Raw genomic sequence first — 25,476 nt, 5'->3', positions numbered from 1 at the left:
ACAAGAAAAACAATCAAAATCAAAACTATAGTCTCGCCGGCATCCTCATTGCGCCGTCCAACCGCAGCACCGTTCCATTCAACATGTCATTCCCAATGCATTCCACCACCAATCTGGCAAACTCGTCCGGTTGTCCTGGCCTCTTTGGGAACTCCATGCTGTTCTCCAGACTCTTCCTGACCTTGTCGCTCATCATGCGCGTCATGGCGCTGTCAAACATGCTGGGCGCTATCGTCACGGCTCGGATACCGTACCTTGAGAGATCGCGGGCGAGGGGGAGGGTCAGAGATGCGACTGCTCCCTTGGAGGCTGCGTATGCAACCTGGCCCATTTGGCCGTCGAAGGCAGCGGAGGAGGCAATCATGATGATGACACCGCGGGCGCCGTCGGGGCCTGAAGAAGGCGCAGTGGTCATGTGTGGTAGTGTCTGACGGATCAGATCCAGCGTTCCTCGCAGGTTGATGTTTAGTACGAAATCAATGCTCTCAAGGCTCAACGGCTCATTCTTCTTGTCGATGATTAATCCTGGCATTCCCACACCTGCGCCAGCGACTACGCCTCCAATGTGCTTTCCTGTTTCCTTGACCCAAGCCACTGTCCCTTGTACTGCTGCGGCAATGGCCTGGGTATCCGAGACGTCGGTTTCGAAGAACTTTGCGCGAGAGCCGAGTTCAGAGGCAACTTTTGCACCGTTGTCGGCATTGAGATCGAGTAGTGAGACGTATGCGCCTTGTTGATGGAGTGCGCGTGCTGTTGCCAGGCCGAGGCCAGACACGCCGCCGCTTATGACGAATGTTCGGTCTGCGATCTTCATCTTGTGTTGTTTGACTGTTTTGCGAATGTGTACAGTGTATGACAGAGAAGTGTAGTGAGGCAAGGTAATGACTATCAAAGAGAATATGACATGCGTCGAACGTAGTGTTGCTTTGTGTATGTGGATGTACGTGAGAGGTCTCGTACCGCATGTGAACTGTTTCCCTAGCGGCACTACCGTGTGCCTCGGTTCATCAGTCTCCCCCCATCGGCGCTAAACGTGCCCAAAACACCGACACCAGCATGCTCCACTCCGTATCCGCAATTGCAATGCCTGCTCCGAATCATATCAATCTCGACTTTGGCATCACGGTATTGCGGAGTGACCACCATTCAAGTCCTGAAACTCTCAGCACCCAATTCCCCCCACGACGGCTGCTGCAGCACATACCATATTGACCACACACTCGAATACGATACACGCATATCCCCCCCACCACGCTCGCTTTCCACCTACCACCATCATCAAGGTGACACTGCAATCTAGAAATACATAGAGAGCGACAAGTCACTCCACCCAGCGCCCCCTCCGCGCACCCCTCCCCTCCCACCACCAGACGCAAAAATGACGGACCGCATGATAATCGGCAACAACCCGCTGCCCAGCAACCCGACGCCGCTGTCCGCCCCGCAAGAACAACAAGTGCGCGACCTGTACTACAAAAACGTGCGAGCCAAATGCGCCCCCGAAATCGAAACATTTGCCTCGTGCGCCCTCGGCCGCACTTTCACCATGATCTATGCGTGTCGCGATGCGCGCCTCGCTATGAATAGTTGTATGCTGCAGTATCAGAATCAGGATGAGCTGGATAAGGCGCGGCAGGAGTGGTTTGCGCTTGCTGGGGAAAGGAAAAAGGTAATTAATATTTTCTTTCCTCATATTTACATGTATAGATTGTCCTCCACATTCTTTTCCATGCTCACGTGTGGAAACTTGGGGGGGGAGAGAATTAGAGGGTTCGGGATATTTTGTGCTGACGATTACCAGGCGAGAGAAGAACATCAGAGGAAGCTTGAGGAGGCGCGGTCGAAGCATAAGGAGTGGTGGAATTTGGATGAGCAGGGGAGGACGGTGGGGAAGAGGGCGGAGCAGGTGAATGAGGCTGGCCTCGCGAGACGTGAGGAGAATCGTGTGGATGATCGGGGTGTTACGAGGGGTGGGATATATAGAGGGACGTGAAAGGGTTTTGGATATGGAGTGGAAGGGGAAAGAAGAAGAAAAACTCACATTACCCTTTTTCCTTGTACAGGAACAGGACAAAACCCACTTTGTATGATATTGTAACATCATCTTGGAAATTATCCATATATTTCTTCTTTTTTTTTCTTGCAAAATAATGATCCCATGTAGAAACCATGCAGGACTGAGCCATTTCAAGCTCTGGTATATGTAATGTAGAAAGACCAGGTCCGTACCTCTCTCTCACACTCAACGCCATGAAATGCTAAAAGATCCACTGAACGCCTTCTTTTCACTCTTCCCACGATCAACCCCCACCACCAATCTTTCCACCTCGAACAACAATTAGCTCAGGAAAATCACCCGTTGTTCTCCTGGTTGATCCCCATGGCCTCCTCAAACTCATCATCATCCTGCTCCTCATCCTCCATACCACCCATAGTCGTATCTCCCGCTTCACCCCCAGCGTTTCCATTAACACCGCCCACAGGACCCCCGAAGCCTGCTCCACTAGCACCCACATCATCATCCATATCGACATCCTCGTTGGTCTCCTCAAGCTCCTCTTCCCACGCGCCCTTGACATCCCACCCCACGCCCGTAAAGCAGTACCGCTCGGGCGGCAGGCGAATCCCAAACTCGCGGTCTACACGGGGCAACGCAATGCGATTCCGCTCGAGCGCCACCTCGCTCATGAATTCCTTGCCCAGCGTGCCTTGGAAGGTGCCTGCAGCCCGCGCTCCAACTGCCGTGCGCAGCGCATTCAGCGACACGCCGTCTTCGCCCGACTCGGCGTTGGGGCCGCTGCGTTTCTTCGACGCTGATGTCGTGGGTAGAGGTGGCTCGTATGATAACGCGTCGGAGAGGATGGATGAGGTGTATCGATAGGCAAAGTCGAGGAGCTGTAGCGGTACGCGCTCCGTGTAGGCATGTACGCCCATGTTGGCTAAAATCAGATGGATGAGGCGTGCGTCGCGGGGTCGCTTGCTGGTTCCATTATCCTGGAGCGAGCTGGATGGAAAGGCGGCATTCATGCTGGCCGCTGGGTTTGCTGACGCGCCATTGGATGCTTGCGACGGTTGCGATGCAGGTGGTGGCTGTGTGGGTGGGCTGAGTGTGGGTGCGTTTGCGGTAGCTGGTGGGGTAGAAATGCCATTAGGCACATTTTCTGCGGCTGGCGAAGCCATAGTACCCGTGATGTAAGGGGGAGACGGGGAGCTGGGTTGGGTTGTCGGTTGGTCGTCTGAGGTCAAGGTGAAGTTGCCCAAGTCGCGCCGTGCTTGGCATGCAGCATGCAGAATCCGGGGAAGAACGACACGCCAGTGAAACACACGAATGAACAAACGAATGAACAACGAAGTCATCTCATAATCTTACAAAGCGATACGAATTTCATTTCTTTTTTCAAAACCATCAGCGTTTTGCTAAACTTATATATCAAGCAAGTAATACAAGCTATGCCTTGATATTCTCCTGAGCCATATCCTCCTCGTCACCAGTAGCCTCACTAGCAATGCTCTCATGCAAGCTTGGGGTCTTGTCCTTCTTGCCAATACGCTTAATAGAGCCCCACATACTCGCCTTGTCTTTTGAAGTACCAATGCTTGGGCTATTTCCTACGCTGTCTGCGCTTTTACCCAACCCAAAGAAGCCGCTAGAGCCTTCCTCTTCGACTTCATCTGGAGTTCCGGGAACATCACCAGCCTTGCTCTTAGAAAAGAGGCCGCTCTTCTTTCCAAAGGTAAGAAATTGGTTAGTGCTGCCTTTGCGCGTCAGTTTCTGCATAAACGACTCTTTGCCTATGGAGCCTGCAGCGTCCGATGCAGCGTAAGAAATGCTATGTTCCAGTGACTCGCGTGGAGACGACTCTGATGCATCGGCGGTGGAGATGGATGGTGTGTCTCGGGACATGCGAGAATCAAGGTAGGGTGAGGTTGCTTCTCGCGAGTCGCCAGCTTCGGACGGCGTATGTTTGTCTTTGCGTGATGCCTTTTCTGCCTTGTCCGCCTTGGCCTTCTTCTCCTTTTCTTCCTTCTTTTCTGCTTTTTCTGCCTTCTTGGCCTCCTTCTCAGCGGCCTTTTCTGCAGCACGCTTAGCTTTCTCGGCTCTATCTTCCTCCGTCTTCTTGCCCAACTGGAACATGGTGAAACTAGCAGCCGCTGGGTTCAGCTGTTTGGGTGGAGTTGGCGGAATAGGTGGCAGGGACGAGGCCGACATCTGACCGGGCATGTGCGACGCAGACGACTGCGGTCGGGTGCCAATTGGTGCTTGGGTAGGTGACCGGGTATTTGAAGGAAAGTCGAGGACATCGTCGTGCATGACGTCCTCATTGATCAAGCTGGCGTTGGCTGTGTGTTGGATTGATGGCCGCCTAGACCCCAATCGGGACCACGAAGCAGTATTGGTGTTGTTGACACTCCAGTCGACTCCGAGAGGGCTAGACCTGGCACCGAACGCGTCCACATTCCAACCAAAGCGCGTCTGACTCTCTGTCGAGGGCCGTGGCAGTGCCGTGCCTTCTCCAGAATTCGTGGACCCCTGGCGAGGTGATTCTGGCCGCTGTTGCATTCCCAGCATGGAGCGGAGCCATGGATCGTCTCCTTTGGCACTACCAAACATATTAAATGGGCGCTTGCGAGTAGCTACATGCTTGGGACTGCTCGAAGACTCTATGGGTTGCGTCTTGGTGCGTATGAATGCATCGTACCACGAACCTTCTGTGAGACTACCACGGCGGCGTGGAGCGCCGAGGCCATCCAGACCATGCTCCTGACGTGGCAGAGATTGACTCTGGGATGGTTTGAGGGATCCCAAAGCCGGGCCGTCGTCCGAGAATGTCTTGCCGCGTACTCGATTGAGGCCAAAGAGTCCGCCGAATCGACTGGCCTGAGGGTTAGTTTGGAACGAGCTCGAGGTTGAGTGGATAGATCGTCTGTCGCTATCCATGTTGTTGTCGTTGCTCGACTGCATCTGCAGATCGCCGGCACTATCTCTGGGACTTGCAAATCCAGTGGGGGATTGAGTCCGTGGTGAGGCTGGCAAGCTCGAGTTTTGTGTGTGGTGCATTGTGCCAGGCGCGCCCAAGCCGGGTAGAACGTTTGTCATGTTTGGGGAAGGGTTGAGAGAAGGTGCTTGTGGTGGGCCCGGGTCATCATCGTCTTCGTCTTCTGTCAAACCCAAGTCGTCTCCAAACAGACCAGCTGGAAGCAAAGAACCAGCCGTGGGACTCATTGGGGCTCCTCCAGTCAGGCTCTCCATATCGGTTTGCGAGAAGGATGTGCTATATGTACGCGGAGGCAGTGCCATGCCGTTTACTGGGTTGAAGTAGGGAGTTGGATTTGCGAATGACGGGGAGGCGGTGGTTGGGATGCTGTTGAAAGGGGCCGAAGAAGTGTGCACAAAGCCTCCGGTGGCAGCAGAAAGTAGGCCTTCGCGCATGCTAAGTGGTCGTGCTCGCTGGCTGTTCCTCCTCACTGGTACTGGTCCTGGTCCCATATCCGGAACAGGTGGTCCTGAGAAGAGCTGGGGTTGACTTAAACGACGTTGCTGCATGTACCCGAGTCTGTTGATCGCATCTTGGTGAGCTCTCTCTGCTTCTGCATATAGGGCCCAGGCCTGGGCATACTGCTGTTGCAGCAAGCCAAGAGTCATTTTCCATCGATTGTCCTCTTCCTTTTCTGCATGATCGGGCCCGTCTGTCGCTTCTGCACCCTCCTGACCAGCCTCGAGCTTCTTTCTCTCCTCCTCGAGCGCCTTGATGTGGATTCCTTTTTCGCGAATGGCGTCCTCCAAGACCTTGTTGGCTTGGGTCTCCTCAGCGTATTTGTCCTTGAGTTCCTGGATGCGCTTTTCTGACTCCGCTTCGTACTCGGCCTGCTCCTGTTTGATTTTCTCTGCAGTTTCACGAAACTCAACCGCTTCGCGAGTCCATTTGGCTACATCGTCCTTAAGCTTCTTCCTCTCTGCTTCTTTTTGGCGGAAAATCTTTTCTTGATGAGCGCGCTTGCCTTGGGCTGTCGCGTTCTGGCGCTCGAGATTGGCCACTTCCTTGCGCAAATCGCGACTGGCATCCTCTTTTTCCTTAAGCGCAGCCTTTTTCTCGTCGCGCTTGTCGGCGAGAATGGCTTTTTGAGTGACAAATTCCTGGTCCTCGTCCTGCATCTGACGCTCCACGTCATCGAGTTCGCGTCGGAGGGCGTCGAGCTTTTCGGTCAATTGGCGGATAGAATCCGAACCTTCTGATTCTTGGGCATTGCGAGGCTGATCTTGCGACGCAGGTGAGGCCCTCCTGCCGACATCTGGGCGGCGCAAGCGAGAGGTGCTGTTGCTGTGTTCGCGGGTCATGGGAGGGGCAGCGACGGCGGTGACGACGTCTGCGAGGGTCTTGTTGGGGCGGATAATCGGGGTCGGAGTGTAGTCATTGTCATCGGAAGGGGGTACGGCATCCTTGGGCGGGTGGGGCGCGTAGTAGTCGTCCGAGTCGGCGGGGAGGGTACGGAAGCGGATGGGGACACTGGGGGCCTGGAAGCTGGACGAGTTGAGGGTGACGATGCGGATGGTGTAGTGGCAATCGGGCACGAGATTTTCGATAGTAATGGAGGATTCCTGGGGTGAGATATCGCCGACTGGGGAGGGCGTGGGTTAGAAGGGTGGGTTACGAGTGGGGCAAAGGGCAACGACGTACTGTCTATGCCGTTGATACGAATGACATATTTGAGGACCGAGGGCCGCTGGTCGGGGGGCTTCCAGTGCAGCAGGGCACCATCAGCCTTGATGCCAGCGAGGGAGACGATGGGGGCGACGGGGACTTCGAGTCCGAGGACGTGGATCAGCTTGTCGACGGGCTGGGTGAGGACTTGGTATGCGCGGAAGGCAACCCTGGGCGCGAGGTCAACACGAGCGCGTCGGAGAGGGAGTGGCCAAGTGGGTGACGAGGCACTTGTTTATTCAGTCATTGATTGATTGCATGCATACCAGAACAGGGCCAAGACGACGCAGGTGGTTCGGAGCCATCCAGACGACGAGAACAAGAGGGCTTCCATGTTGTAGTGGGCGACGTCAGGCGGCCAGTGCAGGGCGGCCGCAGGGTCGGAGAACATGATGGCGTGGGCGGGGACGGCGGCGGGGGGGATGTTGCTTGTCGGGACCCAGAGTCGCCGCCTGGGGAAGAGAAAAACGAGCGATGATGGGGGTGGTTTGTCTGTCTGGGATGGGAGAGTGAACTGGCATAATAGTATGGAATATGGCCGAGTGCGGCCGGGGCGACAAGCATTTGGTGCTCGTCTTGGCGTGTCGACAAGCCGCCGCTGCCCTGCAGCCCGGTGGTGCGAGTGTTTGGCTGTGCACGTGAGTAGTGTACTATGCAGTACTACTACTACAAGACATTGACGTGCTAGGTATGTGTATATCTACAGCACGTAGTAGTATATCACGGGACTTTTTTTTTCTCATAGCACCCCTTAGAATACAAGATGCCAAGCCAGGGCTATTCGCTCTGATAGTGCACGTGGTCGCCCAGTGACGGCTCCCAGCACCCACGCACCCACGCACCCTAAGCTTCTCCATGCTCCAATCCCATCCCATCTCATCCCATCCAAGGCCCATGTCCTCGTGGGTGCATGTGCACCATGACAGCCATTACGACATCTGGCCATGCAAGATGCAACATGTCCATGGGCACGCCATGGCCTTTGCCATTGCCATTGCCCACCTGATGGCCGTGGGGCCGGTGCTGACGTCGCAAAGCCGCCGACTGCCCGTGACATGACGGTATACGGCCATATCGACTCGCACGAGCGCACTGTCTGCCCGCTCCCCAATCTATCGCTCCACGCTCGGTCGGCCTCCCTTCCAAGTCGCTGCTGTCTGCCTCTGCTGCGGCTCCATCGCCCTGCTCGTCCATGCGCCAGTCGTGTGGCATGTGAAAGCACGCGGCCTCGGGTCATTTGCATCATTCCACCTCCTCTGTAAAACCCATCTGACGTACATTCCCTGACACTTGCTGCCTCCCACGCCCACCACTACCCCCCTCCCGGCGCAAACAGGGCCCTGCTGCACCCTCTCCCCCTCACACAACCCTCGCACCCCTACCCCCATCCACCATGAACTACGTCCGGTCCATCACCGGCAGCGTCTCAAAGGGCTGGAACTCGATCAATCCCGCTACCCTCAGCGGCGCCATCGACACCATCGTCGTCGAGCACGAAGATGGCACCCTCGCATGTTCGCCCTTCCACGTTCGCTTCGGCAAGTACCAGATCTTGCGCCCTTCAGACAAGAAGGTCGAGTTCCGCGTCAATGGCGAGCTGCAGGACTACTCGATGAAGCTCGGCGAGGGCGGCGAGGCCTTTTTTGTCTTTGAGACTTCGCGCAGTATCCCCGCAGAGATGCAGACGTCGCCCATTGCCTCGCCCGCCGCCAGCCCCGACCAGAAGCCCATCGAGCCGTCCTCGGACCGCCCCTTTGACGAGCCTGAACCCCTTGATCTCGACGAGACGGCCATCGCACGGAGAAGAGGGCGCATGTCCATGTCGGTGCCCCCTGCCGACTACCTGCACGCAGACACCGACTACGCTCGCCCAAAGTCGGGAGACTGGTCTGGCTTCCAGATGCACAGGGCTAGCACAGACGTGACGGTGCCTTCGGTCAAGGACAGTTTTAGCAAAGCCTTTGACGAATCCCAACCACACGAGAGGGGGCCGCTGCAGATTAGCAAGGAAGACGCGACTGCATGGAATAGATCTACGCGCTCAACAAGCCCCCCGCCAGTGTCGCCCAGCGAAGCCCTTGCCCGCGCCATCAAGCTGTCCAAGAAGCTCTTCACTTCAAACATTCCCAACAAGGTCACCGAGACTGGCGATTTGGAGCTTGACATGACGGGCTACAAGAGCAGCGAAGAGGACGCATTGCGTGCAGAGGTCATAGCCAGGCGCATCCTCTCCGACGAGCTTGCAGGCGACTATGACATTGGTGCCCTCATTGGCGCCGACGAAAACGGAAACCTGTGGATCTACAGCAGTGAGGAGGCTAAAGCTGCCGCCATGGCAAAGACATCCGTCAACGTCTTGAACGAGAGTGCCCTCCGCTCAAGTGATGCCCTGTCCGACCCTGGCTACCAGAGCGACAGCGGTCGCAGTGATGACACGGCCCAGTTTCCCCAGATTCGCAGGGATTCGGATAGCGCCCTCGGCATGTCTGCGCCACACTCGCCCGAGTCGCGCAAGAATGAGACCAAGACATATGCGAAGACGCTGCGCCTGACCAGTGACCAACTCAAAGCCCTCAATTTGAAGCCGGGTGCAAACACCATGAGCTTCACAGTGAATAGATCAAAGTGTGAGGCTTACATGTTTTACTGGAAGCACGATGTGCCCATCGTCATCTCCGACATTGACGGAACGATTACAAAGTCGGATGCTCTTGGCCATGTGCTCAACATGATTGGCCGTGACTGGACTCACCAGGGAGTTGCCAAACTCTACACAGACATTGTAAACAATGGCTACAACATCTTCTACCTGACGAGTCGCTCCGTCGGACAAGCCGATACAACAAGAGCCTACCTCAATGGCGTCGTGCAAGACAATTATCGTCTGCCAAAGGGCCCTGTCATCATGAGTCCAGATCGCACAATCGCTGCACTGCGCAGAGAAATCTATTTGCGAAAACCAGAAGTCTTCAAAATGGCCTGCCTCCGAGACATTATGCAATTGTTCAACAAACCCCCAGGCCAAACCCCCTTCTATGCGGGATTCGGCAACCGATTTACCGATGCTCTGTCCTATCGTTCCGTCAACATCCCATCCACACGCATCTTCACCATCAACTCCAATGCCGAAGTCAGTCTCGATGTCTTATCGCTAAATTCTTACAAGACTGGGTATGCCAGTATGCGAGAGATTGTCGATCACTTCTTTCCCCCAGTCGGACTGCTTGTTCCAGCGGGAGGCGAAGCCTACACCGACTTCAACTACTGGCGCGATCCACCTCTCGACATTGCCGATTTCACCGACAGCGAAGACGAAGACGATGATGTTGACACGGAAGCGGCTAGCATCCGCAGCGAAGATGAAAGGTCGGACATTGGCGAGGATCTCGAAGGGAGCTACATGTCACGGGACTCGCTCGACGAAACAGGCATGGGTGACTCAATCATGGAGAGTGTTGAAGGTGGAGACTATGCCGAAGGAGAGGAGTATCTGGAGGACGGCCATTACACCGACGATGACGAAGGCACCACTCTGACACACGGAGCGGGTGGTGATGAAGGAGATGTTGTAGATGAGGTGGCATCGTTGCAGGTCAGGGACTCGACACCTACTCCACGAGCCTTTTCGTAAAGGCAAAGTTTATTTTCTGTCTTGTTTGCATAGCATGGCATCGTTTTGGCGTTGGGAATGGAGACCACTATAACTCACCATCGAGTGATGAATGCCTCATAGCATGTTTGTTAGTTTCAACACTGTCTATAATTTTAATTCTGAGCATCATGATGACTGGCCCAACAACGCGTATGCTTACTTGTCTTTCAAAAAGAAAAACCATGACATTTAACTCAGCAGTACGTGAGTAAGAGGGTAGAAGATCAATTTTTTTTGGAAATGTTGAAATTCAGCTTCTTAAATGTGGGTTATATTCGACGCAACAAGATTCAACCGACTCTAGTGCCCTCTTCCTCTAGTTCAAACTCTTCTTCAATTGTGGGCAACACCTCATATCTACCCGTCTTGCCCATTCTCTTAAAGCACCTATCCGTATGCAGCAAATGGCCTCGCTTGCGCCGTACGAAACCCGCAAAACACGCCGCACTCGATACAATGGCGCCAGCGCTGATGAAGACGGGAATTTTGAATTGCTGCGGCCGGTAAAAAACCATTGTCGTGGCAAAGGAAACCAGCTCGAACAGATTTTGTAGCGACATTTCGACGGCGGAGAAGGACCCCCGTGTGGCTTCTGGCGCATCTTCTTGCACCAGATACTGCACACTGAGATCGAATCCCCACAACCCCAGGCGGGAGAATGCCACGCCGAGGACCAGGACTCCACCAGCGAGCATGGGCTTGTTGTCTAACCAGAGAAACAGGCCAACGGCCAGCGCGATCGAAATCAGTTGCTCGTTGATGAACCACAGGCCGGCGCGCACAGCGCTGATGCGGCGCATCAGCCAGGGGGCGACGACCGTGGCGCACAGCTCCAACATGACGGAGCCAAGGCGCATGAGCGAAACGTGGGTACTGGTAAATCCGAGTGATAGTAGGTATGTGGTCATTTGCGACGCGAAGCTCAGGACGGTCAGGTAGAGGAGGGAGAGCGAAAAGGACGCCAAAAAGGCCGGGTTTTGGATATAATTCTTCCACGGCCGCAGGTGGGATGCCACCATGGTTTTAATAACGGGCTGCGTCTGAAGATGCGGGGCTGACCCGGAAGTATTATTGCCATGCTGATGGGATGACTGTCGCATTGGCGTGTCTGCTGTTTCAGAATCACCCTCATGGTTCGGCGGCGGCGGCGACGGCGCTTTTCCGAGCGCGAGGCCTGGCACCGCTGCGTAGACGGAGGCAATGGCAAAATACTCCACCACGACACTGATGGCGTTTTGCAAAAATACAATCCAAATGGCCAGTCTGGTCGAGAAGTAGCCTTCAACAAGTCCAATGCCGACGGGCGCAATGAGCTTGCACACGAGATCAATCCGTCGCATCGTGCTGTTCAGGTCCTGCCGGTCGATGCTCAGGCTCTCAGACACCACAATGATCCAGTCCCGCTCCACGGAAATAGTGTTTGCAATGAAAGCCAGCTTCTCGACACACGCTAGCATGACACTCCCGACAAACAAGGCATATGTCATAAATCCCTTCTCTTTCCCATGGCCGCCAGCAACCATCAAGACCAGGATGAGGCATGACGCGGCGACTGACAGTCTCTGCCAGACGATGCTGTGTCTTACGACATCGAGTCGATTTCTGCAGTCGACCTGATGTCCTATCCAGGACCCGAGGACCGCGGCAGCTCCAGCCCGGAAAAGCGCATAGCAGGACGCGAAGAAGAGGGTTCCGGGGAAAATGGCGGCGAGGAAAATCACCGCGCCAAACTCAAACGTGCGTGCGTTCCATGTCGAGAGTGTATGTGAGACGTAGAGGCGCCACAGCAGCCGTTGCGCATTACCATCTTGACATCCTGTGTCGCTGGGGGCGGCTTCTGGCGCGGGGTAGGCTCTGTGTGGCGAAGACGATGGCGATGGCGACGGGCTCTTCATCATGTTAGATGTGCAGTTGCCGTTACACGAACGACCCGGTGATTGTGTATCACGGTAGGACAAGGACCGGTCACATTCTTTCCCTTTAGTCTACGGCCAGCAAAGAAGAAAGATACGCGAGGGAGAAGGAAAGAAAAAAGACCACGCGTGATGGTCATGAGACGGGGGTGTAGGTGGCTGGCTGGAAATACGGACGCCTGGGCTTTCCGAAGTCGCCCCCTCTCTCTCTCCCGTCTCTCCGTCTCTCTTTCTCTTCGCGGATTAATTAATTCAGCCAGGCGAAATTTTTCCCCACGTTGAATCCACTTGGACCCTTGCAATACTTTGGGGATCTACTTGCGGCTACCGCTCCCGTTTCACATGATCAAAAAGGGTCCATTTTACTATTCCTTTTTCGGCAATTCCCAGTACGACCACGTGCGGCACGCGCAGGTACCCAGTCCCGTTTTTTTTTCTCTCTCTCCCCCCCTTGTCGAATCCTCCGATAACGCAAGTCGATTCATGAAATTTCTCCGCACAAAGATCTACCTGTAGCGGACGCTTATCTTGACGTGGGTAACGGTTTTTGAAACGGCCGGTAAACTAGTTGCTCGCTATCGAAGTAAATTGATTTGCTCCCCCCTTTAGCGACAATGATTTTATACTCTCCACCCGTCAAGCCCCCAATGTCTGTGCGTTTTTGTGCAATGTACTTAAAGTGCGTTTGGAACAGAATTCAAAAGGCCTTATTTCCCCGGACCGTGGGACTGTGAAATTTATTAGAATTCTCCAGTGTACCTATTGACTTTGATCAATCTTCGGATCGCCTACCACGAAAGCGCTCGCACACCCATACGACCACGCACCGATTTCATGAATTTGACCAAACCAATCATATTACTCCAACGACATTCGAGATTCAATTGAGAACTGGCTATGGATTTGGATCATCTAAATCAAAGCCGCTCGTTCTGCTGGCCTCGTCTAGAAAAAAAGGTACCGTATACTCCCCAGGAGCAGATTATCAGGTCACGTGATCAAACATGGTTTCGCTCGTTCCTGTCACACATGTCGTGTAGTATACTCGAATAATCAACGTCAAAATTACCAAAGAGTCCATAGTTTAATGCGCAAATCACATAACATGAGTCTTACACGGGCGCTCTGGTTAGACCCTATTTATCTCACTGAGCACCGAAAACATCATTCCCTCTGGGGAAGACCATACTACAAGCCCTACCCATATACCTCTGCATCTGTGCTGCCTCAAGTATCCTCGTGTACGCCTGGCCCGAATTTTGTAAAAACACATCTCTTCCGTCCATCACCTTCTGCACTCAACACTGCATTGTGTAGTCCATGTAGACAGTGGATCAGCGTTGTGCGCCCCAAGCCGCGCATGGCATACTGCAAAAACATAGCGAAGATGGGCTCGCAAGCTATATTCAAGCTGTTGAAGCATCGAGTGAGGAAATGGATTCCGCAGCTCATTTCCTGTCAGCCCTCCTGGCCCAGCGTAGTCGTTGGCAAGCTCCCCTTCGGGCTCTGTCTGTTTGAGACGATCAGATAGACGAGCCAAAAGGTGCTGGATGCGATGGAGCCCACTGAGGACCATGCGAGCTGCCATCATATCGGCTTTGGTATCTTCATCTTCTACATCTAGTGCGCTTCGCTGATAGTCGTTCGTGGTGTATAGGTCGCCGGCTCGCTGTGCATTCTTGAGACACTCACGGCGCATTGCTTCGAGATAGGAAGACATGACTTTCGAGGTGCACAGTCCGACAACGAATAGCACATAGATATCTTGGCTACACTCGCACTCGAGAATGCTATTCATCGCTTCCGACATACTCTCATTGCATGCCATGATATTGTTCAATGATTCGCCTTGCAGCTGGTTGCGTTCGTATCTGCTGCCAAAAGAAAAGAATAATTCTGGGAGTAGTCGAGAGATGACGGCAGTACAGTTTTTGTTGCATATCGGCTTGGCTGGGGATATATCGTCAGGCTCGTAGCCAGTCGAGTGGGCGTCTCCCGCAGTGCTTGGCCATGCCAACGGCAATGCAAGAAACTCAGGGGCTAGGTCGACAGGAATTGAACTTCTACCTGAACTGTCCAAATGAAGAAATTCATCGTTCAAGGTTGTCAAGTCCTGCGACATGTGTAGGGCAAAGTCGGCGTCATCTCCGCACATGAGCGGAACCGGTTGCATGCAGAGTGCTTCGAACATCTTGTTGGAACACCACTCTGTCGACCCGGAACTATCGGGAAAAGAATCCACGGGCGAGAAGTTTTCCGAAGTTGCTTGGCTATCATTGGGGCCCATTTGACTAAAGGTGGTGTTTGGTGTGGCGTCGGATCTGGGAGGAGATAGCTGCAAGTCATTATTTTCGATGTCGATTTCCCAAGTGTATGAGCTTGATAAGTCGCTTAGGGCATTCGTGGCAGCTCGGCGCGCTTGTTTGGCCTGCCCGACCGATGTGAGCTTTCTTCCAGCGCGTCTGGATTGTTGGTAGACACAAGGCGTGCCTCGGCGAGCACAACGCGCGCACGTTGGCTTGTTTTTACTGCATCGGACCTTTGAGTCTGCGCAATTTTGACAAGACTCTCTGAATGCTTGTTGTTGCTGTTGTGGTTGCGAAATGGGCGAACGCTGAGAGTCAACAATGTCTCCAATCATGGTTAATAAAGCTGGAAGAAGTGTCAATGATCAATGCTAGGTCATACATCTCGTAGTAATCATCATTGTTTCAAAGCATACCTGCCATCGAACAGTGCCATTGTTACAGGTTACAGATAGAACGCAAAATCAGTACGTACATGAACTCGGCCCCTCTAAAGAAACTTGAGGGGTCCATGTGACTTTCAATTCTCTATGTAGAGTCTACACAAACAGGTATATATCCATGTGGTAAATGTCCCTGACTAGTTTGATCCCAACAATTTAGAGTCCAGCTCTACCTTGCGTGCACATGACCCTGCAGGTAAGACGGTGGTTTGTGCCGGAGCGCGCCTTGAACACCGATACGTACGCCCCCTTTGCCCCACCAGAACCACTCCAAAGTGAGGTCGCATTGCTGCATCAAATAGGTGTAGTCGTGAGAGTTCTTGGTAGAGTGAACAAGATACCGTATAAAAAATCGGTTTCCACCTTGTATCGCACTGTTACTGGGAAAGTGCGACCACGCGAGGTCACCTGCCATGCAGATATTCGTTTCTTCTTCAAGCACGATGGCTGATCGACAATTACTACATGGCTGTGCCTTGTATGAAAACTTAATATTGTACTGAAAAGTAAATTGATGGCCTGCAGTAAATGCGAACAGCTCGCCCTAATTAACACCTTACAGCACTCGACATGAAAGAACCTATTTCAAGGAGCGTTATGCCAGAAATCCACAACAATATCCATTCGCTACACATATATCGAATACAATTCTGAAGATATATTTCCAGTGGCTGACATGCCAACTCTGCTTACTAGACTCAGACAAGAGCATATTTCCCTTGATTAAGCGAGTCCTTGGGCAACGTTACATCAGCAGACGTTGGTGTACAAGGATCTTGCGAAACGCATTGGTAGACGGTTTGGCATTCCTTGGGTGGTCTCGCATTCTTGATTGAAATCATTATCCCCGCATCGCTCAAAAGTTGAAACCAGCAAATTACTCGATGAGGTTCACTAGTCTTCATATGAAGGTGCATTCAGCATGTCAGCATCATTCAAGGATCAAGCTTCACGGACGGCTATCGCGCTAAATGGACCACTTCACGGAATGCATTGCAAAAAGATAAAATTTGTCCGTTTCTCAGTGTTATCGGTCAACTGGATATAGCTGAGGTCATGCAATATCTGGCGGTGGACGTGAGCGAAGTTGCGGCCACGTTGTTGGCATTGTGTCCATATTGATGACTCGCGCACGTCAAGTACGTATACCGCCCTTGCTATCTGAACTTCAACATGTTCTGTATCCACGGCTGTCCTTCGGACAATTTCTATCAGCAGTTAGTAAGATGTTACTTCGATCGATCATCCGGCGCGTCCCATTGCTGCCGTCGACCCAATGAAGAAAGATAGCCGATGTGTTATGCAGTCATTCCCTTTCTCTTTCTGTAATTCACTGATCCAACGATGCTACCATTTCGCGTCAATTAATGATTGCTTTCATGCGCATGCTGGAATTCTATGGTGCAACAGCGATGCGAACTTAGTAGCTCCAGCAGCACCAAGTTCTGCAGCTGAAGTGAACTGGCACAAGCACGTGGCTCACGTGTCTCGCTCCAAACTGTCGCATAGTGTATGTATCGCTTGACATCCTTGAGCTGCACTGCATCATCGACAAAGCAATACGAATCGTTCCAGCGAGTTCTCTCTTTGCGAATCGCGATCTCGTACATAACCGATGTTTCCTCGAGGTCTTGCACGTTCGAAGACAAGAAGGGCCGTTTTCAACAAGATTCAGGGCAAAGTTCGGCGGTACCGCAAACTTAATGCATGGCGGCCCTGACCAGAGTACGGATATTCATTCGAGACAACCGAATTCGAGTAGAGTATACAAAGCGCATATGTGTACTCCGCGAGGCATCCGAGCTGGGAGTAGATTTGATGCGATATGGTTCAACTTTTCGATTTCGAAACCACATTTCTGGAAATTGCGCCAAAGCCATCTCATTTATTCCTACGTCCGTTCCGGACGCGAAAACCAATATTTTGTTGGTGGAAATGTTCTTGGTGGGGATACTTTCGAGCATATTTTACGAGAACTAAGCATCCTGTCTCGTGATTTGCGACACGGAATGCGAGTATTGTGCTAAATACGTGCCAGGTACTACGATCTAAATATTCAAATATGCCCAGAATCATTCTTTTTTGGCCATGGAGTGCTTTATATACAACACTAAATTTTGTGCAGATATAGATTAGTATGAAACGGTAGCTATCGCCACAGCTGTATCTGGAAGCGACAGATACTCGTCTAGGCTTCTCAGCGTGATGGGACACAATCTGGAAGGTTTTAAGAACCTTGAATACCTATAAATCATACGCAAGATGTAAAGGATCTTCGTCTTTTGCTAGGGTTACATTACGCACGCAACGATTTCGAAAGCATTCCTGATTACAGCCGGCAGCAGATCGCTAGGAATAGTTGGCAATAGACCGGTCCGCGATGTGTTTCTATGCGGTTCAGGGACCACCCAAGATAGATGCAAAGTAGCGCAAAGCAGCTTCATTTCTATTCATCGGTTGGTGAAAAAATTTACCCATTTTCTTTTACAATCATCGATAAAATCTTCACTATCGAATGTCGAAAGCTATACGTTACTACGGTAATCACGAAGACTTACCACTTGTATGACTACGACTTGTTTAATCTTTCTGCCATGCGCAGAGTCTCTTAAGCATCTAGATATAAACTCGCTAACGAGGCCTAATAATTCGTAAGACCTTGCGAATCATCGCATTAAGTGGAACAAATTCTATTTATCTTCTTGGACTTCTTTGAGAATATCTCCGAGGCAATGAAAGTACCCATTTGACAGAATCATCATATTTCATTCTCTAACAACAGTTGGTGTATTGGCTGCTATGGGCGATCTGGAGTGGCTAAATATAGGCTTCTTGCCTCGGGAATTAATGCAAGAGTCCAATAACGAGAGAATGACAAGAAAGCTCTTGCGGCACGAACACTTGAGAACTCTTTTCTACAATCAGTGTATCAAGCAGAAATTGGGTTTCATACTAAATTGGGCTTCAATATCTAGGATTTCACTGTTTGGTGTTAGAGTGAGGGAGATTTGAACCCTCGACCTTGCGGATCCGTAGGCATCATGGTAAAAGAATTTTTGGAATCCAAAAACCCACTGCGCCACCCTTCGTTCCTTCTCTACGGAACGTCCTCCACATAAAGTAGCATGTTTGGTATCAGAGATTCCTCCGAGTTCTCAGATTTCCAGATCTTGATCTTGTTAATCCTCTTCTTACCAAAAATGGCCCGGTATTGGATAAACAAGTATGCAGGACCAGCAGCATGAGAACTCCCAAGCAAGCCCATGAAAGCCTCGGTCTCAGGCTTCATCGGTGTCTTGGTAGGGTTTTTTCCAGGCGTGAAATCGAAGCCAGGCCATACTGGCAGGTCATCCAGGTTACCGCTTTTTCCGATCTTCTCCATAGCCGATTCCATAAGGGCTTTTGACTCGTCATATATAATCTTAGATCGGTATATGCGCTTGATTTCGCTGCTGGCCGCGTACTTTGTCCACTGTACTGCCATGATGTCGGTCCATTTCGTATCGGGGAGCTCCCAGGTTTCCATGTCTGTAGGCTTTGTCTCCCAAGGCGCAAAGTTTCCACCGGCAATTATGTAGCCATCTTTGCCGTTCACAATGTTGCCCATGGAGGCTTGGCTGGGCTACAAAAGCCGGGACATAGTGGTTAGTAGAGTAAAGGTAGTATGACTATGAGCACTTACTCGTCTTTCCCTGCCCTGATCGTCCGTCCACATTTCATCATGATCCCACTCTCGAGCAAACTCGTTGGCCGTATTCATCAAACCGTCAGCTTTTCCTATCGACTTTCGCCAATCATTTGATACTTCTTCAGGGAAATCTTCCCATTCTACCCACCCTGTCTTCTCGAGCTTTTCTAGCGTTACTGTTCCAGCCTGCACGTTATCCGAATTCATCATGCACCAGAGTCCTAATCTTGTGATCAGCAAATGCTAGGGAGAAAAGAATTTTTTTGTTCGATCCGCTCACTGCGTGTATGTTGTCAGTCGTGGTTCAATCAAAACAGAGAAGAAGATTAAGGAAAGGAGGCTTGAAATTATTTGATTTACCTTCTGCCACTTAATACTTTCTTGTCCCATAGTTCCTGGCTGGCTGCACGAGAGACAAGTTCAGGCGAAACTTGTTTCTGCGGCAGCGAAATGAGTAGGTCGTTCGATACTAGGGGCTCGTCTAAGACGCTTCGTGTCTGTACATCTGATGGCTGTTGATTGTAAAAGCTGTGAGAGAGGTAGGAGCCAGTGAAAAATGCAAGGCAGACAGCTACAATGAGAGACAAGAGGCGGTGTCGAGGACAATGTCTCCTAGACTCAGTTGGCCCAGCGCCATCGAGGATGCCGACGGAAATCATGAAGAATAGCTTAAGAAATGATATAACCAGCGGATGCGGGAATACGTGGGCGTAGCAGAAGTCTCGACCTAGAAATATATAAAAGATGTGCTCGGTGATCAAGACGAACTTATGAACCACTTACCCAGTAATGCATAATTTAACGTACCACAAAGAATCTGCGTGGGTCAAATATCCACATGTGCACAGAACGTTCTCCTGGCCACGTGGGCTCGTTGGTCTTCGCTGCGCCGCAAAAGATCCATGTTCCGTGTGTTCTGGCCGTGGACGGCAGGATGAGTGGCGTGATTTTATGGAGATCCCGGGCTAGTCAAAAGATAGCTTTGGGAATGGGTAAATGGACCCTGGCATAAGCAAAGATTAGTTAACTCCTTTGGGTCGGATGTCTCACTTTCCTTTCCACAAGGTGCATGTACAGGGCCTACACTCGCGTTCTTATTTTCGTTTGATATGCCGAGCATCCATAGAATACTTCTGTGGAGCCCCAACAGCGCTAAAATAAGTGAGCAATATTTGTGGCCTGTAAGGGTTCCATATCAAGCAGTGATTTCGTATGGAGCTATGGAGATGGATTCAGGGTAGGCCCGAGTTTAAAGATCTGCCTAGAGTTTCACAGTAAACATTTTCTGCCAGCTTTCTCCAATCGATCCACTCAGCGGGGTCGAACTCCCATGTTCCTTAATGCATGTGAACATCGATATTTTCTTGTTTTTGCTAAGCTATACGTCTCGTATATGCATCAACCATGTTCTCTATCACGAGCTTTATTGATGATCTCATTCTGTGGTCCAAAACACTCAATCAATCCTCTCTTTCTATTGCCTGTCTCGATCTTGCGCCAATTAGACGAGACCTTGATATCTGCGGATACTAAGGTCTACTATTGATTGTGCAAGCCCTGTTGCACGTCCTCCTCAGTCAAGATACTCCACCATCTAAACGAGTAAAATACACGGTTTCTAAAGACCGACGTATTTGTCGGGTCCCGCATGCCCAGATCGGCCATACGCTTGTTGTCCCATATGGCGAACCCGTATCTGCGATAAGGTTGAAATGAGAGGCCGAATAGAGGCGAATCCCCTTCAGTATGAGGTTGAGACATCATATCTAGAAATCGGCACGACAATGGTGTTTGGTCAAGGTATTCTCGCCCCTGATGAAAAATGTCTTTGTTACGCCCGAATGAAGGTGGCTCGGCACATGACCATCTTGGCACTGTACCTTCAGTCCAACGTATCTTTGGCAACCCATGAGTGTCGTCGTGGACAGCTTCTACCGAAGGAATAGTACCCGAGATAACTTCGCCAAGAAAATCATATGCGGTCAAGGTCTGCTCCCGCTGGAAGCGGAACATGTCATAAAAGTCATCCGGGCTGCTTCTGGACAAAACGTCAACTTCTTGTATTGCCCAACAATTCATCAGGCGACTCTTGTTATCATCGCCCTGCAGTTCTAGGAAGAACTGTATTCGCCAGAATGCTTTGACCATCCGCTGCTCCTCCACCCATGAAGGCGGGCCAGTATACTGTGGGACATAGTTGCCATGACTTTCGGCTTTTCCATACCATTTCCAGGATAGACGGCCATCCCAGAGGCGAATGAGGGTGGAGGGCCGCAACTCCATTGATTTTTGTATCAAATGTTCGAGGCAGGCATGGGACCAGGCATGGACATTCTGAGCGGTAGTGAGTAGGGACCGTACTGCCGCGGCGGCCCGGTCCAGTCTGGCCGAACGCATTTCGTCGGTGATCGCAGGCGAGTCAATTTTAGCCACATTTTGAGCTTCGGACAGGGATGCTGGAAAGCGCAAAAACCGAGCTTTGAGAACCGCGCCCATCAGCCGACGAGTTTCCACAGGAACGGTAACGTCTAGGACTACCTCCACAATTTCGAGCGGATATCTGTCGAGTACTCTGCCTAAGGCCGGCGACGCATGGGCTAAGCTTCGTAGTGAAAAGAGGTCGGGTGACAATTCAAGGATCTTGATCCTGAGCTCAACGGGAAGTCTGCCAAACGCGTCTCCTTCAGTATTTGCTGTCATGGTCGCTTTAGAGTTGCGTATCTGAAGAGAAGATAGAGTCCCCGGAATTGATAGAGATGGTGGTATTTATGCAGTAGACATAACCGAGAACACGTTACGACGCTAGCAGAAGCCAGCCGAACCATGGTTCACGAGACAAATGCGCATATGAAAATTCGAACTCAAAGCATACATGTAAATGCGTAAAAAAAAAGTGATTGCGTGGAAATTGACGTGAGTCCCATTCTTCCTGCCAACGATACCTAATGGAACGAGACCCGCACCTATTCAGGTAACCTCCGCAAGTTTCTCTTGCATCCTGCACTTTCATCTTCACTGTCAATCCCGGTCCTTTTTTGAGCTATTTGTTTTCACCATGATGCTTAATAGTGTTGACAATCCTGTTCGTCCCCTGCTAAGCGCTGTCCTTCTGGTTATGGCTCATATTGACCCTTTCATTTCATGTCTCATACCTTGTTCCTAAGCTTTTCACGCTCTAAGCGCGTTTAACCTTTCTCCATTTCTCGGCGGTTGCTTGCGCACAGAGCCGATTGCTCCGCGACCACAAGACTCCAGATCTCGCCTGCTAGACTCGTTGCATTCCAAATTAAGTACAATATAATGACCAGTCATACATGTCATGAGAGCTCGGCGTTTCTTGGGGGCTTGGCACGCGAAGGATCAATCCTGCAAATATCATACGTCCCCCTAACTGTGCCACATGCAAAAGTTGAATCTTTCCCTAACCGTGCCACAGGGAGAAATCAAATGCTCCCGAAAATGTGTCGGAAGAAAAAAACTTATCGATTCCTCTAACTGTGCCACAAAAAAATGGATTGCATCCTTGACTGCAGGGTGAGAATTTTAGTGGGTTTGCACATTTTCGATTGATTGCATACAATGGAGATGGGGAGTAGAAAACGCCGTTAGACTTAGAGACTGGAAATTAGAACCCTGGCATGAGTAGAAGAGCAGTACCAGTACATGTACATAAAACCCATGGTATCCTATATCGAATACAACCTTCCACAGAGCTTCTCACCCTTTCCTCAAGGCAAATGTATTAGAGTCAAAGATGGCACGCTTCCAAAAGTCAGTGTGTCTTCTTGGGCTTGCCCTCATCGCCCTGGAGGGCGCTCTGGCGGTGCAATCCCCGGATATCACCCACCAGTCTCCGGAGCATGCACCTCCCATTCCTTATCTCAACCTCATGTCCATGTTCACGACCAGCCAAATCAATAGAAGCGATTCATCCGTGGAGTCGGGTTTCTCGGGCAGCATCTTTCACAAAAGACAGCGCGAAGAGGACGGAAATGGAGGCCTCTTGTGCAAAAAGGCCCCTTGCCCCGACAAAAGGTCAGTTCTCACGCTTCAGTCCTTGTAAAAGACAAGTAAAGCTTAGAAAAGAACCGAATTCTGATTGTAACAGTTGCTGCGGTCCTAAGGGAGTATGTGGTTACGGTCAAGACTTTTGTAGTGTCGGCTGCACCAGCAACTGTGATGCTGTTGCCATGTGCGGCAACTTCTCCGAAGGAGGAAACACAAAGTGCGGCATGAACCTATGCTGTAGTCGGGGTGAGTGATGGCAGTGTTTGTTGATTCTGTGGCTTGCGTTTGCCTCTTACTAAGCATGATATCTCAGGTGGATGGTGTGGAACATCCGAAGTTCACTGCATCGGGCCAAACAAATTTACACCGTGTCAAAAAGACTTCGGCTCATGCGAGATCATCCGACCAAAAACATGCGGGGAGGGTTCTGGATCGACAAAAGCCAGGACTATTGGGTATTACCTCGCTTCCAACACTAGAGACCGTCTGTGCAACCGCGTCTTTCCCAAGGATATCAAGGCCAAGGACTACACTCATCTCTTTTTCTCGTTTGCTTCCATTGACCCAAATACCTTCAGAATTCGGCCCTGGGATGACGCTGATATCCCACTAATGAAGGATTTTACGGCCCTTGACACGAATACCTGGATTGCCGTTGGCGGCTACACATTCAGTGACGAGGGTAACACGCACACGACTTGGAGCGACCTCTGTTCTACCCGTGAGAATAGAGCCGCCTTCATTCAATCTACGGCTGAGTTCATGGATAAGTACGGCTTCACGGGAGTTGACCTGGACTGGGAGTACCCTGTGGAGCCGAAGCGGGGAGGCGCTAATGGAGACACTGAAAACTTCACTAAGCTCGTCAAGGAGATGAGAGAAGCATACGGAAATAAGTATGGCATTAGTTTGACTCTGGCACCAGACTATTGGTATCTGCGGTACTTTGACGCGGAAGCCATGCAGCCCTATGTCGACTTCTTCGGATTCATGGCGTACGATTTGCATGGTTCTTGGGACTCCGATGTCGAGACTTTGGGATCTCTGGTGCGCGGCCAGGCAGATGTGCGCGAGATTTATAATGGTAGTCTATAATGAAACCATGTTATTTACGCCGTTTACTAATGCCTCACAGTAAGTATTCAGCCAGCACTAACTGGGCGATGCCCGGGCATGAGCATATGACTGCAGGATTCACTGACAGGCCGTGACTTAGAACACCTTGCCCCTCTGGTATGCAAACTTAGATCCGGCCAAGATCAACTTTGGCCTTGCCTGGTATGGAAGAGGGTACACATTGTCAGGTACGCTGAGTCGCCCTTCAGTGATGGCTAGTGCATGTCAACTGATAATTTATCAAAGACTCTAGCTGCAACAAGCTCCTATGCCCTTTTTCAGGGCCCAGTAAGCCGGCCGAGTGCACCCGCCAGGCGGGAGTCATGTCACTCCTTGAGATCAAGAAGCTTATCAAGGAGAAGAACCTTACGCCGCGCCTCAACACTGAATCCATGATGAAGGAGCTTATCTGGGATGATCAGTGGATCGGCTACGACGACGAGGAGACACATGAGATGAAGCGCAAGTTTGCTAACAACCTCTGTTTTGGCGGCACAATGGCATGGTCCGTCGACTTCAATTCGGGTACTGGTGACGGTGACAGTGCCCCCGTTTCCACTGATGGAAGATGCGGTCCCCAAAATGGCGGCTTTAAGTGCGAGGGCAGCACTTTTGGTAACTGTTGCTCGTCGTACGGCTACTGCGGCAGTAGCGAGACACACTGCGGCTCTGGCTGCGTGAGTGGAAAGTGCTTGGTGGGACAGGAAACGACTGATGGATCATGCGGCGCCTCGGCCAACGGCGCTTTCTGCGGTCTCTGGCCCCAGGGAAGCTGTTGTTCCTCGTTCGGCTACTGCGGTGATTCTGAGGCTCACTGCGGTAAGGGTTGCCAGAGTGGCGCCTGTCTTGAGGCGCCGTCAAATGGCAAAGGTTCCGGGCCCGTTTACGTTGCGCCCGAGGTCTACGAGGATCCAAACCCAGTCGCGTCATGTTTCCCGCCGTGCACACTCATCATGCCCCCATGGTCCCTCGACAAGCCAACGACCATCTCTCGCCCCCCCGCCACCATTTCATTCCTCGACACTTGGGACACAACCATTGTGACAACTAGCACAGTCATAACATTGCCCCCCGTCACCACGACCCTGATCGAAGTGTGGAACGTGATATGGATCAGCGGCAGGAATGAGGATGAGAAGAATCGGACTACAGTAGGCCTCACTTCGAGCGTCGATTTTCCGCCAGTCACTCTCACCAGGACCAGGGCAGGACAGACACCTGTCACTTGGACATATTCACCTGGGCCCTGGCCTACCATAAATTCAGACGATGATAACCCTTTCCCTCCTCCCCCCCCTCCTCCTCCGGGTAAGCCATCATCTGTCACTGCCGTCAGAGGCCCGCCAAAGCCGACATGCAAGCCTGGAAAAAAGTGCGGAAGCCGTTGTAAGGTCAACTGCGGTGGTGGGGAAGACGACGATGATAGCGGAGGCGGTGGCGGTGGTGGCAGAGGCCGTGGCAGAGTTCGCAACAAGCAAGTCAAGCAAGTTTTGACAGTCAACTTGACTTACTTGGCACGATTTTTGAATAAAATAATACTTGCTTGACTTGGGAGCAATACCAGAAGAACTTACTTGGTAAACTTGAATAACTTGGGTAACTTGGACGATTTTCAGAGGTAAAGTGTCTATTAATTACTATGTAGGCCC

The 25,476-nt window shown here is 51.5% G+C and overlaps 11 protein-coding genes across 11 annotated transcripts; 4 read left to right on the top strand and 7 right to left on the bottom strand.

The window, feature by feature from the left end:
* Positions 1-25: 25 nt before the first annotated feature.
* Positions 26-814, bottom strand: COCCADRAFT_30023 (uncharacterized protein; the record flags this gene model as incomplete). The annotated part of the gene is made up of 1 exon (XM_007718721.1): positions 26-814. The coding sequence occupies one exon, from the start codon at positions 812-814 to the stop codon at positions 26-28; it is 789 nt and encodes a 262-aa protein (XP_007716911.1).
* Positions 815-1,378: 564 nt separating this feature from the next.
* On the top strand, positions 1,379-1,993 carry COCCADRAFT_108234 (uncharacterized protein; the record flags this gene model as incomplete). Its single annotated transcript, XM_007718720.1, has 2 exons — positions 1,379-1,669; positions 1,802-1,993. 2 exons carry the CDS (start codon positions 1,379-1,381, stop codon positions 1,991-1,993), a joined length of 483 nt encoding a protein of 160 aa, XP_007716910.1.
* Positions 1,994-2,352: 359 nt separating this feature from the next.
* Positions 2,353-3,180, bottom strand: COCCADRAFT_108212 (uncharacterized protein; the record flags this gene model as incomplete). Its single annotated transcript, XM_007718719.1, has 2 exons — positions 2,353-3,028; positions 3,071-3,180. The coding sequence occupies 2 exons, from the start codon at positions 3,178-3,180 to the stop codon at positions 2,353-2,355; spliced, it is 786 nt and encodes a 261-aa protein (XP_007716909.1).
* A 268-nt stretch (positions 3,181-3,448) lies between these two features.
* COCCADRAFT_8892 (uncharacterized protein) lies at positions 3,449-7,092 on the bottom strand (the record flags this gene model as incomplete). Its single annotated transcript, XM_007718710.1, has 3 exons — positions 3,449-6,618; positions 6,678-6,871; positions 6,968-7,092. 3 exons carry the CDS (start codon positions 7,090-7,092, stop codon positions 3,449-3,451), a joined length of 3,489 nt encoding a protein of 1,162 aa, XP_007716900.1.
* Positions 7,093-8,094: 1,002 nt separating this feature from the next.
* COCCADRAFT_8891 (uncharacterized protein) lies at positions 8,095-10,332 on the top strand (the record flags this gene model as incomplete). The annotated part of the gene is made up of 1 exon (XM_007718709.1): positions 8,095-10,332. The coding sequence occupies one exon, from the start codon at positions 8,095-8,097 to the stop codon at positions 10,330-10,332; it is 2,238 nt and encodes a 745-aa protein (XP_007716899.1).
* A 311-nt stretch (positions 10,333-10,643) lies between these two features.
* Positions 10,644-12,251, bottom strand: COCCADRAFT_40741 (uncharacterized protein; the record flags this gene model as incomplete). The annotated part of the gene is made up of 1 exon (XM_007718718.1): positions 10,644-12,251. One exon carries the CDS (start codon positions 12,249-12,251, stop codon positions 10,644-10,646), a length of 1,608 nt encoding a protein of 535 aa, XP_007716908.1.
* Positions 12,252-13,551: 1,300 nt separating this feature from the next.
* COCCADRAFT_108223 (uncharacterized protein) lies at positions 13,552-14,907 on the bottom strand (the record flags this gene model as incomplete). The annotated part of the gene is made up of 1 exon (XM_007718717.1): positions 13,552-14,907. One exon carries the CDS (start codon positions 14,905-14,907, stop codon positions 13,552-13,554), a length of 1,356 nt encoding a protein of 451 aa, XP_007716907.1.
* A 3,205-nt stretch (positions 14,908-18,112) lies between these two features.
* On the bottom strand, positions 18,113-18,910 carry COCCADRAFT_108233 (uncharacterized protein; the record flags this gene model as incomplete). The annotated part of the gene is made up of 2 exons (XM_007718716.1): positions 18,113-18,637; positions 18,698-18,910. 2 exons carry the CDS (start codon positions 18,908-18,910, stop codon positions 18,113-18,115), a joined length of 738 nt encoding a protein of 245 aa, XP_007716906.1.
* Positions 18,911-20,242: 1,332 nt separating this feature from the next.
* Positions 20,243-21,403, bottom strand: COCCADRAFT_40738 (uncharacterized protein; the record flags this gene model as incomplete). Its single annotated transcript, XM_007718715.1, has 1 exon — positions 20,243-21,403. One exon carries the CDS (start codon positions 21,401-21,403, stop codon positions 20,243-20,245), a length of 1,161 nt encoding a protein of 386 aa, XP_007716905.1.
* Positions 21,404-22,827: 1,424 nt separating this feature from the next.
* COCCADRAFT_67262 (glycoside hydrolase family 18 protein) lies at positions 22,828-24,357 on the top strand (the record flags this gene model as incomplete). Its single annotated transcript, XM_007718714.1, has 4 exons — positions 22,828-22,957; positions 23,025-23,776; positions 23,928-24,015; positions 24,074-24,357. Coding segments are annotated over 4 exons (1,254 nt in total), but the record flags the coding sequence as incomplete, so codon positions are not given.
* Positions 24,358-24,780: 423 nt separating this feature from the next.
* COCCADRAFT_108203 (uncharacterized protein) lies at positions 24,781-25,374 on the top strand (the record flags this gene model as incomplete). The annotated part of the gene is made up of 1 exon (XM_007718713.1): positions 24,781-25,374. The coding sequence occupies one exon, from the start codon at positions 24,781-24,783 to the stop codon at positions 25,372-25,374; it is 594 nt and encodes a 197-aa protein (XP_007716903.1).
* Positions 25,375-25,476: the final 102 nt, after the last annotated feature.

Source organism: Bipolaris zeicola (assembly GCF_000523435.1).
Source record: "Bipolaris zeicola 26-R-13 unplaced genomic scaffold scaffold_250, whole genome shotgun sequence".
In the NCBI taxonomy this organism is placed as follows: domain Eukaryota; kingdom Fungi; phylum Ascomycota; class Dothideomycetes; order Pleosporales; family Pleosporaceae; genus Bipolaris; species Bipolaris zeicola.
Note: the sequence above shows the minus strand (reverse complement) of the source record. Positions and strands in the feature narration are given on the sequence as shown.